General features: G+C 55.2%; 1 protein-coding gene across 5 annotated transcripts in view; it reads left to right on the top strand.

Moving 5' to 3' along the window:
- Agap3 (ArfGAP with GTPase domain, ankyrin repeat and PH domain 3) overlaps window positions 1-15,300 on the top strand; it is a 52,306-nt gene extending 37,006 nt beyond the window's left edge. For 2 of the 5 annotated variants that reach the window (XM_021659329.2, XM_021659336.2), the window contains 9 exons: window positions 1,020-1,124; window positions 6,152-6,320; window positions 9,730-9,897; window positions 11,154-11,291; window positions 12,866-13,020; window positions 13,115-13,205; window positions 13,338-13,560; window positions 14,257-14,512; window positions 14,640-15,300. In XM_021659329.2, the coding sequence (XP_021515004.1) occupies window positions 1,020-1,124; window positions 6,152-6,320; window positions 9,730-9,897; window positions 11,154-11,291; window positions 12,866-13,020; window positions 13,115-13,205; window positions 13,338-13,560; window positions 14,257-14,512; window positions 14,640-14,846 (1,512 nt within the window). In that variant the 3' untranslated portion in view covers window positions 14,847-15,300. The remainder of the gene's footprint in view (window positions 1-1,019; window positions 1,125-6,151; window positions 6,321-9,729; window positions 9,898-11,153; window positions 11,292-12,865; window positions 13,021-13,114; window positions 13,206-13,337; window positions 13,561-14,256; window positions 14,513-14,639) is intronic. The other 3 variants (XM_021659332.2, XM_021659337.2, XM_060373822.1) reach the window with 2 other exon arrangements.
- The last annotated feature ends 70 nt before the right edge of the window (window positions 15,301-15,370 follow it).

Genomic DNA, 15,370 nt, shown 5'->3' with positions numbered 1-15,370 from the left:
TGGTCATTTAAAGATTTATTTATTTATTTGTCTGTCTGCCTGTCTATTATTATGTATGTCGTGTGAGGGTGTTACTCTCTGGAACTGGAGTTACAGATAGTAACTTACCATCTGTAAGTTACAGGGACTTGGTTTCCCTCCACGCCACCCAGAGCTCTGGGCTTGCCTCAGAGGGTCCCTAGCCCATCTTTAAGTCTGCACACGATGTCGGGAAGGCCCTGCCTGACAGGCACCAGGGTTTGCATTTTCTGACCATTACCTTATGCTCATGGGCCTTGCTCTCGTCCTGGCCTGTTGGACTTCCACATTTGAAGAGCCTAGAATGGCAGGCCTTGTGGTGTAGGCTTGTAATCCCAGCTATCCAGGAGGAGGCTCAGTTCCCTGGAGTGTAGAGTGTGTTTGGAGCCACCCTAGGCAGTTTAGTCAGAGCCTGTTGTAAAAAGAAAGCTGGGATATGGCTTGGTGGGAGTTTACTAGCCAACAGGTGCTGGGGACAGGGAACGGCTTGGCTTACATAGGTAGTTTGGTGGCTGAATGGGAGGCTTGAACTTCTTGGTGCCCAGCATGGGGTCTGGGCATTGTTGTGACAGCTAGGGGATTTTTCTACCTGGAGCTCCTTTAGGAAGTAGATGATGACAAGAAGCCTTTGCAGTTGTCCTTCTCTCTTGTAGAGCCTTCTAGCATAACAGTGGCTCAAACTGCTTCCTATTGGATGGCCATGGGAGTAGGGCCAGTGGGAAGACATGTCTTCCTGCCCTCCCTGGTGCAGCTGGAAGGCCTTAACCCCTCTGCCCAGATGCAGACACAGTAGTTTCAGCAGGAAGCAGGGTGAGAGGTTGAGTTACCTAATCATGCCATGCCTTCCTGTGCTGGCCTGCCTCCTGGGCTCTGGTCAACTCCCTGGCATCAGAACCCAGAGAGATCTTTGGGATGGTCTCTGCTTGTGAGAGGGCCCCTGACCCTGGGGCACAGTGCCCCACAGGCTGACTTCTGGTCTGTAATTATACCTCTGTTCCTAGGGGATCCTGCTGAAAAGGAGTGGCAAGTCCTTGAACAAGGAGTGGAAGAAGAAGTATGTGACGCTCTGTGACAACGGGTTGCTTACGTACCACCCCAGCCTGCACGTGAGTCCGGGAGAGGGGTGGGGCGAGGGAACATGACAGAGTAAGGACTCCTGATGATCCCATGGGGTTTCCTTGGAGAATGCATACCACAGTAGTTTGGAAAGGGCACAAGACCTCGGCTTTGCCCTTCCAGTAGAGCAAGCTTCCCCACCAGCTCTGCTTAGCTGGTACTGTGGGGCTGTCACGGCCAGCCTGCCCCTCCCTTGCCAGCCATGCTCTGTGTCCCATGTAACTATAGAGCTTCTGTAGCCAAGGGTGTGGATGTTGTAAAGCAAGCATCGGTAGTTGGCCATGGCAACGAGAAGCACTAGGTTCCTAGGGATGATGAGTGAGCCAGGATGTTGAGTTTAGCCTAGGAAGAGTAGAAGGCTCTGGAGGACACATGTCCCGTGCCCCAGCAGTGGGGACATGGGTGTTCCAGTGATTGTAATGTGGCCCCTGTGGCAGCTCTCCCTACCCTCCTTCCTTCTCCTCCCCTCACTGCGTGGCTCCAGCACACAGCTGTCACCAGAATCCATCTCTGTCACCACCCCACTGTGGGGCTAATGAGTTCTCCTGTGAAGCCCCTCGAGCACAGCACGTGGGCCAACCCCACCTCCCCCAACCCCCGCCCAGAGGCTCTGGGCTTGCCTCAGAGGGTCCCTAACCCATCTTTAAATCTGCACACGATGTCAGGGAGGCCCTGCCGACAGGTGCCAGGGGTTGCATTTTCTGACCATTACCTAGTCCTAAGAGGCCTTTCCAGACAACCCTCCAGAGAAAGAGACCCGGTGTGGACGTGGGCCTGGGCAGGGCAGACCTTGGGGGCTCTCCATTCAGGCCAGGTTATAGCCTGGGACTCCTATTGGTCTAACGCTCTCCTGATTCCTTAGGGCACTGGCCTTTCCCCTTAGCTCAGGGAACATCAGTTAAATTAATCCTCTCGGTTCCTGTGCCAGAATGCCAAGTAGGCATGGTCCCTGAGAGATGGAGAAAGGCCCACATCCATCTCCTCCAGCAGGCTCTCTTCTCAGCTTGACCTACCCTCTGTCTCACACAGCCCTTAGCCACCTCCCATGCCCTCAAAAGACAGGAGGAGGCAGTTGGCTTTATTCAGGTGGCACTAACTGCAGAGATAAAAAGTCTTAGGCCAACAGAGTGCCCTCTGCAGGCTCCTTACCATGGAGCCATGTACCTAGGGAGGGCTTTGTGCTAGACAAACAGTAGATTCGGAATCTGAGGTGTCCTCCGCAGTTTCAGGAGAAACTGGGCTGTGTGTTGAGCCAGAAGCATGCTAGCACCTGCCAACTCTCATGAGTCATGTCTCACCCTCCGTCCACCAGGCAGGCGGCATATGTTCTCTGCATGTTTACATCTGGACCAAGGAGCTTGAGAACTAGCTGACTAGGACTGCTGCCTCCCTCCTGTGTGGGTGGCCTCAGCCTCCTCCTGCCCGCATCCTCAACAGTGGCTTTCTGTTATGCAACTACGGCTGGCTGTGGTGGGGTCTGTCCCTTTTGCTAGACCTTGTACCAGGCATTGAAGGGAGCCAGGGTGAAGAGGGACGGAGACCTGCAGGGTTGGTCAGTTATCTCAGGCTAGGCTCTGGTTTTGGAACCAGAAGGAAGTAGGGAAGGAAGTAGAAATGTTGTCTCTACAGCCACAGCTGGAAAGTAGTGGCTCAGTGGGTATGTACCATGTTAAAGCCACCCAGCTAGTAACTGAGCCACCATGTGGGTCCATCATCATCGACGTTACCCAGATTTGCCAGTTTTTGCCAAGAACACTTACTTCTTGTACAGACTGAAGAGTCAGAACAGACAGTAAGTCAGGTGAGCTGCCATGGTCCTGGCTGGGCATCGATTCCTAGGAGTCCTTCTTATCATACTTGTTACACTGTGTGCTTCAGCGGCCTGTGACTTGCAGACCCGTCCTGATGCCCATGCAGGGTGGACTGTAAGAGGTGACAGCCAGCCCATTGGCCTGGCCTCTTGGGTTCTAGCCCTCCAGGTCCCCTTGGGTCCTGTTAGGATTGTGTGGCCAGTGCCCTCAGTGGCCCATCAGCAGCTGCTCCTCAGGCAACCAGAAAGCAGATCCTTCCCACTGGATGTCAGGAGGCACTGGCAGAGCAGGCAGCCTGGCCTTGCCTTCTCGTCAGAGTTGCTAGCTCCCTTGAAAGCTTCCTCCTGGACACAGCAGGAAGTTATGAGGCTGTGCCTCAGGCCCAGTTTGTCCCTGCACTCCTCCATTTCCTCTTCGCCTGGCCTGTGGCTTTGGCTTATCTGGCTCCCCTCCTGCTGATGCTCGCTTGCCTCCGTTTCCCATCTGCTACCTTCCTTTAACTTCAGAAGAGCTTCAGCACAGCAGTGACCTAGCAGACTAACCTGCAAGAATTGCAGCTCCCTGAGATGCTGGGATCTTAATCTTGACACTGAGAGAGAAAGGCCTCATCGATTCTCAGCCCTTTGGGGCGAGATCAAATGAGAGGAAGGACCTCCAATCACCAGAGGCCCCTCAGGACTTGGGCCTATCCGGCTGTCCTAAAGGGGACAGGTCTCACCTGAGAACCAGGACCACAGCATTTCAGCCCCTCCTACTAATGGAGGTGGCTGGGCCCAGCATGTAGAGCATGAGTTGGTGGGCAGGCCACAAGCTTCGAGCCTGAGAGCCCGAATCTCGACTCTCGCCTGGCCCAAGAGAGCCTGCCACAGCCTCCCCCGTTTTGCAGCCAGCGGAGCCATTCACACAATCACCTTCTGTTAATTCTATCTGCAACATCAATTAAATTGTTTGTAGAAACTAATTGAATGTGGCTTAATCACACATCTTAATAGCTTTCCACGCTCTGAACTCGTTGTTAATTCCAGTAATAAAACGAGATGAGAACGCTGGCTGGGTAATTAGCGAGGAGGCTGGGGAAGAAATTGCTGTTTGATGGTGGGTAATAAAGGCAGCCGTGGTGACCGCTCTCCCGAGCAGCCGCTGCCACCACCATGCTCCCCTGTTCTGCTGACGGAGGGAAATGCTATTGCTATCTGCCTGAGGTCCCTGTTCCTGCTGCTACTCCTCCAGGCTCCTCACCATGTCCTCCAAGTCCAGGCTGTGTCGTGCAGCCCAGCACTTGGCCCAAACTTCTGAGGACCCACAGGATATGGTGTAGTCAGATGCAGAAGTTGGGCAGTCCTTTCTCTGCCAGCCAGCTTGTAGCTCCTTGGCCCTGAACAAAGTCCCTCTGCGCAGCTCTTGTTCTTGGCCTAGGGTCATTTTCTTGTGCTACATCCCAGCTTTGAGCATCTCAGAGCTTGAGTGGGGCCTGAAGACCATTATAACTGCTGTGACCTCCTTGCGAACTGGAGCAACCCAAGCCCCTCCCTCAGGAGAGGGACTACAGCTGGGCCTTTGGCCCAGCCAGCTGTTGACAGTTGTCTGGAGCAGCCAGTGCAAGATGTGGTTATGATGAGGATGGGCAGGGTCCTGAGATGAGACTTAAAACATTTAAATGGAGATAAAGATTGAGACAGTGAAGTTACATACTGAACATGAAAATAAAGACCAGTGCCTGGTGGGGCAGGGAAGGGTCAGATGAGGCACAGCTGAGCTCTGGCCCCCCTGCTGTTTTGGGTGCTGGTTACTTGGAATGTGACCTCTGGTGTAGTCGGGTGCTGGTGAGGCCCAGAGCTCAAGCTAGAGCTTTGTGGCTATATCACCTTGAGGCCGGAATTGTCAGGGTCTTCCTAGATTGGAAGGCTGTTCTCTGACTTCTTGGTAGATTGTTCTGTGGACCCAAAAGATGAACAAAATCTTGGAGCAAGTGTGCCTGAGCCAGGCCTTGTCACAGGAGAAGACAGAGCAGGGAGGCACAGACACAAGTCAGGGTACTAGGAGCAGGAGTTGTTCCTCCCTGAGCACACCTGATGGAGGAACAAAAGTTGGATGGTTCTGAGCCTTACTTCTCTCAGGAAGTTATATAACACCAAAGGAGAAATTTTTGTTGTGCAATATGGAGATTGAGAGCTTGGCTATCAAGGAGTTTGATAAGGATGTGGAAGTCAATGTCTGGAGAGAGGTGGGAAGTTATAGTCAAAGCCAGTATAGTCAAAGCCAGGCTCCAGGTCAGGTCCAGCTTTAACCAGAAACTACAGGAGATTCTGTAGTGTTGGGGCCATGACTAGTAGGCAAGCCAAGATTGCTGGCTCAGAGTGTCATATATGAAGGACAGCTTTGGGAGTCTGCAAACCAGAGCTTGGTCCAGTTCCAGTACCTGCTGTGACCTTGAGCAGATTAACATTCCTAAGCCTCAGTTTCTTCATCTCCAGCATAAGGGCAAAGAACACTCTGGAGACTGAGACAGGAGGATTGTTGTGAGTCTGAGAGGAGCCTGGAAACTCCTCAGTCAGTTGGTTGGGATTTGAAATAATATTGATGATATAATATTAAATGTAGATATATTGTGCATAACACACAGTCCAGGACAGGCAAATGACAGTCCGATGATGACAAGTCCTACTGACAGAAAGCCCTTTGTGTGTGTTAATACACTCCCAAGTCCTGCAAAGAGCGGCAAAGACTGTTCTATAAACTATTCATAAATTGTTATCTGGGGCAATCCTAAGAGTTGGTTGCTCCTCAGTGCCCAGGTGGGGGTGGCAGCTTGTGATAGGAGCATCCTGGGAGCTGAGGGCTCCGCAGCCACATGGGAACTCTGTCCAAACTTTTATTTCTCTACCACCTAAGCCATCTCTGCTTCTGGCCTAAGCCTTAGCTCAGCTCAGCTCCAGAGACCTTTGCTTGCCCTTTCGTCTTGTCTTCGTAGCTGAACTCCACCCCTTTGGGCACCATGGAGACTTGGGTGTAATCCACACTTGTAGATTTGGTTGGGCCTCAGACCCTGCTTTTTGAGACCAAATGTGGCCCCCTATAGACAACTCCCACACACACCAGTTAGCAGTGAGGGAAGGAGAGGCCTAGACAATGAAGGACAGTCAGTGCTGGAGACAAGCTAAAGAAAGCCTAGCCTAAAGCATCTTCTGTCCCCTCTACACCTGTAGGATTACATGCAGAACATCCACGGCAAGGAGATTGACCTCCTACGGACAACAGTGAAAGTGCCAGGGAAGCGCCTCCCCCGAGCCACACCTGCTACCGCCCCAGGCACCAGTCCCCGTGCCAATGGGTTGGCCATGGAGCGGAGTAACACACAGCTGAGCGGGGCCACAGGTGAGGTGGCTGCTGCGTGGAGAGCACGGCAAGTTTGGGAAACTCGGGGAGTGGCTGTGAATGGGCCTAGCAGGACAGGCTGCTTCTCAGACACGCACAGCAGCCAAGGTCACGCTTGAAGATCCTCTTCACCGGGAGTCATGGCCAACTTACAGACCTGGTGGAGCTTGTTGAGGTAGCCTTGGCTGTCAAGTGGGGTGTAGGAGCCTTGGGCCTGGGGTGTGGGGACAGCTAGTGATCCTAGGACCCACCTCCTTGCAGTTTTAGGTAAGGCAGGTCAGCAACTCAGCTTGCCACAGGAGAAGCTTGCCTGGGGAACCAGGGAACCATCTCAGGTGAATGCAAGGTCTCCGCACAGAAAGCACTGCATCTAAACCCACTGGTTCAGACAGCAGCACTGTCCTCTGTCCACCATGGGGAATAGAGTGTCAGGGGCTACAAGTTGACACTTGTGTCTGGGCAGCTTTTCTATGTCTATGGTGTGTCTGTGTGTGCGCGTATGTGCACGCATGCACGCACGAGTGCAGGTGTTCGTGGGGCCAGAGGCATCAGATCCCCCAGGCGGTTGTGCATCACCTGATGTACATACTGGGAATCAAACGTGGGTCCTCTGGAAGAGCAGTGTGTGCTTTTAATCACCGAGCCGTCTTCTGGTCCCTGGCCATACTCTCGCCTCTTCATGTAACACTGTGGTTTCGGGGAAGGCCTTCTGTCCCCAAGTCCTGGTGCTACTCATCCTCCCTGGACCTCCCTCCCCTCACTCACTTCCTTTGCGCACTTTCTTTAGCCTGGGCTCCTGGGCGCTTCTGCGGAGCTCATTGTCCTCCACTGTTACATCTTGCTTCCCCTGAAGCTGCTGCTCAGGACACAAGTGTCTTACCAGTGCTGACCCTGTGCTTTGCCCCAGAAGTCCACTCATGGCAACTTGGATTTTCCCCTAAGATGTGCCGCTTTACTTAGGGGCAAGTGAGGAGGTGGGGAAGGTGTGTGTCATGGATCCCGAGTGAACATGGGTGTGCCTGAGGATACTGAGTCCCGTGGATGGACAAGACAGACCTAACAATAAGGACTTGTGGACTTGGCGGGGATGTGAGCCAGGGCCTTGTGCACAGTAGGCAGGCGCTCCAGTGCTGACCTCTAGCCCCACCCTCTATGAGTGCTCCTTGTTTGAAGCTAAGGACCTTATGTGGTTGGTCATTCTGAGTGGGCTGGAGGGGTGGAGAGGTGAAAGGTGGGCCAGATAGTGGTTGTCTCTGAAGCAGGCGCTGTGGTGATTATTGTCATGTTTCATGAGGAAACAAAAGCTCTGGAGAAGCGAATGAATCCGTGTGTGAAATCCTGCTGTAAGCGTGGGATCTGGGATTTACTCTGTTGCTTCTTTTAAACCACCTGAGCTGAAAATTGGGAGCTCTTGAAGTGTATGCAGGGAGAGCTCTAGTGGGCAGCGGGAGGGAAGCAGGCCAGGGAAGAGGCAGTCCACCTCTGTGAGAGCCTGCTGAATGGAGTAGGCTGCAGAGCCTTTCTTGGGGCAGAAATACTGGGTCATATGTTGTCCTCGGTGCCAAGCCACTGGGAGGCTTCCAGAGCCCCATGCGGTCAGCCTCAGCATGGGCTTTCTTAATACCACAGGAGGGAATAAGGAGGGCAAAAAGCAAACCTTTCCTTGAAGGTGGGTGCCCAGAGGAAAAGTGGGAGAAGCAAGATGATGCCCCTGGCCTGTCCCATCACCTCCTGCGCCCACCTAGCCATCACCTAGGGCATGCGGGAGGGAGCCCCAGCAAGTTGCTCCTGTAATTACTGCACCCACACACAGAAACACATGGATGACGCTTCCCAAGCATGAGTTCCCGCTGCCGCATGCTGACACCGACCCTCATGCACACTCACACATGTCTCTCGCTCACCGGGCGATGTTAACATCTCATTATCTTTGTTACTGTAATTACATTATCCGCTGCTTTATGCAGAATTATCCTCGGAGGACTAATTGATGGCTCCATGTTTAATTCATTAATCATTAGCATCAAATTCGACAATTACAGTGCACACTGATTGTGGGATTGCAGGCGTAATGAGGGGAGAATTAACAAAGAAAAGGGAAAGCACTTTCCCTCCCTCAGGGTTTTGGGTTGGGGGCTTGGGGAGGAAGTTGGGCCTATGATACCTTTGGTGGGGCAAGGGATTGGGGGGGTGTTTCTTGGATGCTTTGGAATCCGAGAGGTACAGGGACTAGGAGGAAGTGAGGGAGAAGCAAGGGGCTGGACGTGGGAGGGTGGGACCCGGGACCCGAGGGTGGAGGCTGAAAACTGGGTGTTGGGTGTGCTGCAAGACTTAGTGTATCCGGTCATCGTGGGCGACACAGCAAATACACCTCATCAAACTCATCCCTCCCTTGAAGGGCCACCGAGCATCTGCAGGATGTGGCCTCCCCTCTCTTCCTCTTGCAGCTACTGCAGCCCCCTTGCTTTCTTGTGCATCCAGAAATCAGGTTCACATGCTTGCCTGCTGGGCCGCAAGGCCTCGTGTTTAGTATTTCCCCTTTCCGCTGCCTACCTCCTCCAGCTCTGGCTGGCTCCAGGTTTCACTCGAATCTCCACACTGGAGCTTCTCAGGAGGCCTAGACCATTTGGTCCTAGGTGCTCTGGCCATTTCTTCCTGGCCTCATCACCTCCGTCAGACTTGGGGACACTGAGGAAGGAAGGAAGGAAGGAAGGAAGGAAGCATAGATTCCTAGGCCCTGTAAGTGACACGGGCTCTGAGGCCCATGGCTGTTGCCAGGCTCTCTGCAGAAGGCCTCTGGCTGGGCCCTGGGTGAGGTCAGAGAAGGCTGAGTGTTCACCCTTTTTGCCCATGGAGGGCTGTTGCCTGCCCAGCCTGGGACTCCTTAAGCCTTTGATTCCCCTTTGCTCTGCCATTCTTCCCTGATGGGAACCGAAAGATTAATTTTCTCCAGCCCAACAGGATAATTACTAATACTAATTAGACATAATTACTTGAATTTGATACACTTATTTCTCGTCAGAATGGCAGCAAAGCTGAGGCAAAGCAAATGACATATGTGGACCAAAATGTTAGATACAGGGACCTAAGTGTGGGGCAGGAGTAAGGGGTGACAGGTTGCAGCACTCAGCCTTGGCCGGGAGACCTCAGGCATGATGAGCCCTTGCCTCTCCCAGCTCTCAGTCACAGTGACGAGTGTGGTCTTCATATTCGTGTAGAAAGGAGGGTGTTAGGCTAGAAGTCTCCTTCTGGTGTGGAGTCTGCGGGAGGCCTTGGAAAAGCCCAGGCCATCCTTTCTGGTCACTGTCCTCCTGGAGTTAACTCGGGCTCTGCCCTGCCACCTGTTCATAATGTTATCTCTGCAGCCCCCGCCTGCCCCTCCTCCCAGCCTGATCCTTCCCCCCTCCAGGTGCCCCCTACTCGGCCAGCAGCACATCCCTGCATTCCGAGCGCCCCCACAGCAGCTCAGCATGGGCTGGCGTGCGCCCAGAGGGGTTGCACCAGCGCTCCTGCTCGGTTTCCAGTGCCGACCATTGGAGTGAGGCAGCTGCCCTGCCCGCCAGCTTGCAGCACCCTGGTGAGTGCTGGCTCCGTTGCTCCCCACCTCTCCTGGCATCTGCCCAGATGCCCAGGAGCCTGGGAGACTGATGGGGCGGGGCCCAGCGGAATCTTTGAGGGCTTGTTTCAGACTGCAAGGCAAGATACCTCGGGCTCAGTCTTCTCCACCAACAAGCTTACCAGCTTCTCTGGCCCCAGGCCTAGGCCTGGACCCTCAGCAGAGACTGCAGGCCTGTGCTTTGTAGCTCCTCCTTGCTGGTGGCACTGCTGTATCCCCATCAGCCCCCTGTGCAGTGAGCTCATCAGCCTCTCGGCAGGGGTCAGGGAAGCAGAATAGGGAGACTGGAGGCTTGTACGCAGTGAAAACCAGTCCGGGGCAGCACGGACGGGCCACAGCGACGGGGTCCGAGTCCCTCCAGGGATGTCCTAGAAGGCCCTCTTCTCAGGCGCTACTCTCTTTATTGGGCCTGCCCTGTTCAAAGAGCAGAAACTGCCTCTCATCCTGTTTCCTGTGCTCCTCCCAAATCTTACCTCCTCTTACCCCCTAACTTTTTGGCCACAGAACCTTTCTGCCCTGTTTGCCCGCCCTCCTGAGCCCTACTCACTTGGGTACTTCTGCTTTTCTCCCAGGGACCTTCCCTAGACACTCCCCGCCCCCCACCCGACCCCACCCCACCCTCCATGTGCTGCACCGCTCTGTTCTGTGCACAAGAGCCAGCAGAGCCGCTCCATGTCCCCATCCGAGACCACCCTGGGGAAAGCAAGGAGCCAGGGGCCATTCCCTTAGGTCGCAGGCCCATGGCCTGTCTGGTGTTGGTAAAGTCCCTCTGTTGAGTCTGGAAGGAGTTAGTCAGGGAGGGAGGGAGTGCGTCTGCCTCTAATGAAGTTTGACATTTAGTGGTGAGCGCCGGGCGGGGTGTGGGAGCCGAGCTTGATTAGCGCGCTCTAATTGACAGTAATTAGGCAGCTCCCTGATTGTTTCTAATTCTGCTATTAATTGTGAGGAGCGGGGAGTGTGATTGAGGATAAATTTGGTGCGGAGCTGCTGGGGCTTCAGCTCCTGTGAGTTCCCTGGGCCGCCTTCCACCCCTCCAGGCTGCAGAAGCACTTCTCTGCCTTCACCCCGCTCTGCTCAAGTTCCCAACTCTTCTTAGTTTCCCTCCTTCAGGGCACAAAGCTTTGGGGCTGGGAGGCCTGGGCAGCCCCGGCCCTCCCCACACCCTGTGCCCCGCCCTCCTCCCTTCTCCCACACTTCTCCACCTCTCCCCTCACCAGCCAGTGACCCAGCTGAGGTACTCAGTTCCAGCCCCAAGCTGGAGCCTCCCCCATCTCCCCACTCCAACCGGAAGAAGCACCGCCGGAAAAAGAGCACCGGGACCCCCCGACCAGACGGCCCCAGCAGTGCTGCTGAAGGTTAGGGGGACCCAGAGGTGGGCAGTGGGACCTGGGTGTAGTACCCTAAAAGCACAGTTGTTTCCAGGGTAGCTGGAGGAAATATTTCCTATGAGTGAGCCCTGAAGTGAGAAGTTCACAGCCCTCTGGAACCTAGACTCCTCTTTACTTGGTCCCTTCCTGTTGAGCTTGCTTCTGTCATTCCTGAAGGCAGGCAGCAGGGCTGGTTCTCTGCGTCTCGAGTTAGCCATGAGTGTCAGGCTTGCTGGGGGCATGGCAGGTGCCTCACACACGGGTAGGGTTGGCTGGTGCTCTCTGTAGACTCCTGGGAGCAAAGGTGTTCCAGCTCACAGTGTTCTTCTGGCCTTTCTCATGGTGTCTGTTGCTATAACACCTCTCCTCCAGTGTCTGCCCAACCCCTCCCTCTCAGGGAGCTTTTTGGTCTTTACCTAAGTAGCTTCTGTGGACTTGCAAGTTCTTGTCTCTGTTCTGACTACTCTGGGGATGGGTGTAGTCAAGTGAGTCTGTGACAGTGATGCAAAGTCATGGTGGCACAGTGTCCACTGTGGTCTCGGAACCCAAGACCCACAGAGGGGTAGAGCTCACGGAGTTTAAAAGCTGAGTGTGAAAGCAAGGGACGTACCTGGAGAAAGGAGGTATCAGTTCATACATGGGAGAAGGCCGCTTTCTTAAGGGTCCTCCGAGGAGGAAGGTGAAGATTGCCAGGGGTGTGGCATCACTGAGGCGAGAGGCTGAAGGCACAGAGAAGGAACAAGAACTTCGGTTCAGGGATGGCCTGGGCAGAAGGCATGGCTCACCCTAGGGCCATATAAGTACTGTGTCTCTCTGGCCCCCATGACAAGTCACACTGCCCTTTGGCAGTTGTTTGGGGCAGTGGCCTCTAGGAATAGATCTGTCTGTCTGTCTTCCGGGCATCTGGGGGAGCAGAGTAGGATGGTAGAGCGCGATCTCTGGGGTCACAGTGCAACCCCAGGGCTTGTTACTACAGATGTCCTTGGTTCTTGTTGGTTCCCATCCTCCAGTTCTCCTGGAGAAAACATCTCTCCCCCACCCACTTGCCCTTCCTGCCTGCCTGTGCCAGGGCAGTGGGGGAGGGGCCCAGATCCCAGGAGCCCTGTGCTGACGCCGTCCAGAATATTGGGTTTAATGAGCTGCAAAATGAGGAGGCTGCAGCTGACACGCACGGATGGTGCTCGCACCCGCCTCCTTGCCCAGCATGCGCCTTCTAGCACCCGTCGCATCCTTCTTCAGACACTTAGCTCGTCTCTCTCCAGGATGCCCCATCATGGTGTCCATTCCTGGTAGTATTTAGGAAGCCAAGCACTGACACCCGCCATTTCCCAACTCCACAGGTGGTTACAAGCAGGGGCTCAAACTGGTCTGGAGCAGTCACAGTTTCCCTGCTTGCAAATAGTCCTAAACAGTGTGGCCCTAGGGCTGCGATGGGCATTTTTGAGGGTGAGGGTGAGGATGAGTGTTGGCAGAGGAGGGTCTGGATGGAGTTATGGCAGTGGTGTACCTCTGGATGTGTGTGCTGGCCAAGAGCCCTAACAGGGCAAATACCCTCTCCCCAGAGGCAGAGGAGTCCTTTGAGTTTGTAGTAGTATCCCTCACCGGGCAGACCTGGCACTTCGAGGCCTCAACAGCAGAAGAACGGGAGCTGTGGGTGCAGAGCGTGCAGGCCCAGATCCTCGCCAGCCTCCAGGGATGTCGCAGCGCCAAGGACAAGGTTGGCATTGGGGTGGCAGAGCCTGGCCGGGGTGGAGCCGGCGGAGGGGTCTTGAGACTGATCGATTACCCTTCTTTCTCGTGCCTCCTGGCAGACCCGGCTGGGGAACCAGAACACAGCCCTGGCTGTGCAGGCCGTCCGCACGGTCCGTGGCAACAGCTTCTGTATTGACTGCGAAGCCCCCAGTGAGTACAAGGCCAGTGGAGCTGGGTGTTCAGGGTTCAGGTGGCCAGAAGAGGTGGAGGGATGCAGAAGGCCTTCTACACTGGCCCTCTATCGGTGGCCCCTGCCGTAGCTTTCTCCTTCTGCCCACCTAGATCCGGACTGGGCCAGCCTGAACCTGGGCGCCCTGATGTGCATCGAGTGCTCAGGGATTCACCGACACCTGGGGGCCCACCTGTCCCGAGTCCGCTCCTTGGACCTTGATGACTGGCCACCTGAACTGCTAGCTGTCATGACTGCGATGGGCAACGCCTTGGCTAACAGTGTCTGGGAGGGAGCCCTGGATGGCTACTCGAAGCCAGGCCCCGAAGCCTGTAGGTGAGCCAGTCTGCCCGAGCGCTGCCCGGGAAGGATGCCGGGCTCCCACTGCAGGGGCCGGTGGAACCTGTGGCAGCAGCAATATTACAAGGGTTAAACTGCTGTTGCTCGGCTTGGCGGTTGGACCCTGGGGGTATCCCTCCCCTGCTGGTGCCTGTCACTCAGGCGCCTCACAACAACAGGGCCTTTTCTGAGCCGTTATCGGCAGGTCAAGGGCCAGCAGGAGGCGCATGCGCAGGGTCCATATCGCGGTGTGCCTCCTGTGTCCAAGCCTGCATGCTGAGATGGGGAGAATGGGTGGTAGATAGGGTGGCCACGGCCCCCTCTCAGGCTGTCACCTGCTTTGTTCCAGTGCCACCAATCTCAAAGAGTTCAGACAGCCTGATAAGCTGCCATGAAGGCCTGCTTGGAATCCTTCTGCTCTCTCTGTCCTCATGTCCCTACTGGCCCCAAGGGTTTCCCCTCAGTGTCCCACCCTTTTTTGCTCAATACCATCCCGTTTATGTGACCCCCTGCCCCTTGAAGGCCCTGGAATCCCTGGGGCTCCTCTCTGCCTTCATTCTCACCATTGCAGTTGTCCTCCCTGTTCCCTGCTTAAATGTCTGCTTCCTTCCTGACTACACACACACACACACACACACACAATTTGGACCGTTTCCTTCCTTGCCTCATGCCTTGACGGACCTGTGCTTGCAGAGAGGAGAAAGAACGCTGGATCCGGGCCAAGTATGAACAGAAGCTCTTCTTGGCCCCGCTGCCAAGCTCCGACGTGCCACTGGGGCAGCAGTTACTCCGGGCTGTGGTGGAGGACGACCTGCGGATGCTGGTGATGCTGCTGGCCCACGGGTCCAAGGAGGAGGTGAACGAGACGTACGGTGATGGCGACGGGAGGACAGCCCTGCACCTGTCCAGTGCTATGGCCAACGTGGTCTTTACGCAGCTGCTCATCTGGGTGAGTCTGGTCCCCTCTGGCCTGTTCTGGTCTCCCCCTTCCCGCCTTCGAAAGTTGCCTCTCTTCCCTGATAGCTAGGGTCTTTTTTCCAACATGATGCCAACTGCGAATGTGCTTTCTCCTGCAGTATGGGGTGGACGTGAGGAGCCGTGATGCCCGGGGCCTGACCCCACTGGCCTATGCCCGCCGGGCCGGCAGCCAGGAGTGTGCGGACATCTTGATCCAGCATGGGTGCCCTGGGGAGGGCTGTGGGTTAGCACCCACTCCCAACAGAGAGCCTGCCAATGGTACCAACCCCTCCGCAGAGCTGCACCGCAGCCCTAGTCTCCTATGAAGCTCAGGAAGAGGGCAGAGGGACCAGAAGGACTCCGTGGCCTGGAGGAAACGGATGGAGAAGCAGGGACGTGCAGTGAAGAAAAGGAGGAGATGACAAGGGTCGGGGATGGAGGAGAGGTTTGGGATCTGAGCTGCAGCAGAGCAGGCGTGTGTTGTTCAGCCCTCTGCCCTATGGTGCCGTTAAGGGACAGAACCCTTCGGAGGTACCTGTGAGGAGATGGGGGGCAGGACCTCTCCCTCCTCCAGAACCCTGCCTCCTCGTGACAGCTCCCACAGTCCTTCCCTGCAATGGGTGGGGAAGGACAGGACACAGGATGGGGGTGCCAGATGAGAGACAAGGGGCCGGTATGTGAGTCCCATGTAAAATTTGTACATTGGAATATTTATGTTCGTGTATATATGTGGTGTGTGTGTATGATGAGCCAATAAACCAGGCTGTATGTGTGGCCTCATTTCTCCTGTGCCTTGGTACCCCGACCTTGCTGGCCCCCTGCTCTCCTTAGTTACCTCCTTCCGCCAGTT

Source organism: Meriones unguiculatus, chromosome 21 (assembly GCF_030254825.1).
Source record: "Meriones unguiculatus strain TT.TT164.6M chromosome 21, Bangor_MerUng_6.1, whole genome shotgun sequence".
In the NCBI taxonomy this organism is placed as follows: Eukaryota; Metazoa; Chordata; class Mammalia; order Rodentia; family Muridae; genus Meriones; species Meriones unguiculatus.
The sequence above is the reverse complement of the archived record's forward strand: the minus strand, read 5'-3'. Positions and strand labels throughout refer to the sequence as shown.